Source organism: Camelina sativa, unplaced genomic scaffold, assembly GCF_000633955.1.
Source record: "Camelina sativa cultivar DH55 unplaced genomic scaffold, Cs unpScaffold09099, whole genome shotgun sequence".
NCBI lineage: Eukaryota > Viridiplantae > Streptophyta > Magnoliopsida > Brassicales > Brassicaceae > Camelina > Camelina sativa.
Genome location: NW_010930160.1, coordinates 1 through 416, shown reverse-complemented (window position 1 = coordinate 416; position 416 = coordinate 1). Strand labels below are relative to the sequence as shown.

General features: G+C 46.9%; 1 protein-coding gene across 1 annotated transcript; it reads left to right on the top strand.

Moving 5' to 3' along the window:
• Nucleotides 1-6: 6 nt before the first annotated feature.
• Nucleotides 7-411, top strand: LOC109131946 (nucleolar GTP-binding protein 1-like; the record flags this gene model as incomplete). The annotated part of the gene is made up of 1 exon (XM_019243112.1): nucleotides 7-411. A coding segment is annotated over exon 1 (393 nt), but the record flags the coding sequence as incomplete, so codon positions are not given.
• Between the last annotated feature and the right edge of the window lie 5 nt (nucleotides 412-416).

Genomic DNA, 416 nt, shown 5'->3' with positions numbered 1-416 from the left:
GAAGGAGAAGATATCGAGATGGATGTTGAGGAGCTTTCAGAGGAGCAGCAGCTGCTACTTGCTGCCATTAGAAAGAAGAGAGCTAAGATCATTCTAGATCACAGGCTCAAGAAGACTGTTGCACAGAACCGATCTACTGTTCCAAGAAAGTTTGACAAGGACAAGAAGTACACAACGAAAAGAATGGGTAGGGAGCTATCAGCTCTTGGACTTGATCCATCTTCTGCAGTGAACCGTGCAAGAAGCAAGTCTAGAGGGAGGAAGAGGGATCGATCAGATGATGAGGGTAACGACGCAATGGACGTGGATGATGAGCAACAGTCGAACAAGAAGCAGCGTGTGAGATCGAAGTCTAGATCTATGTCGATCTCAAGATCTCAATCAAGGCCTCCTGCACATGAAGTTGTGCCTGGTGA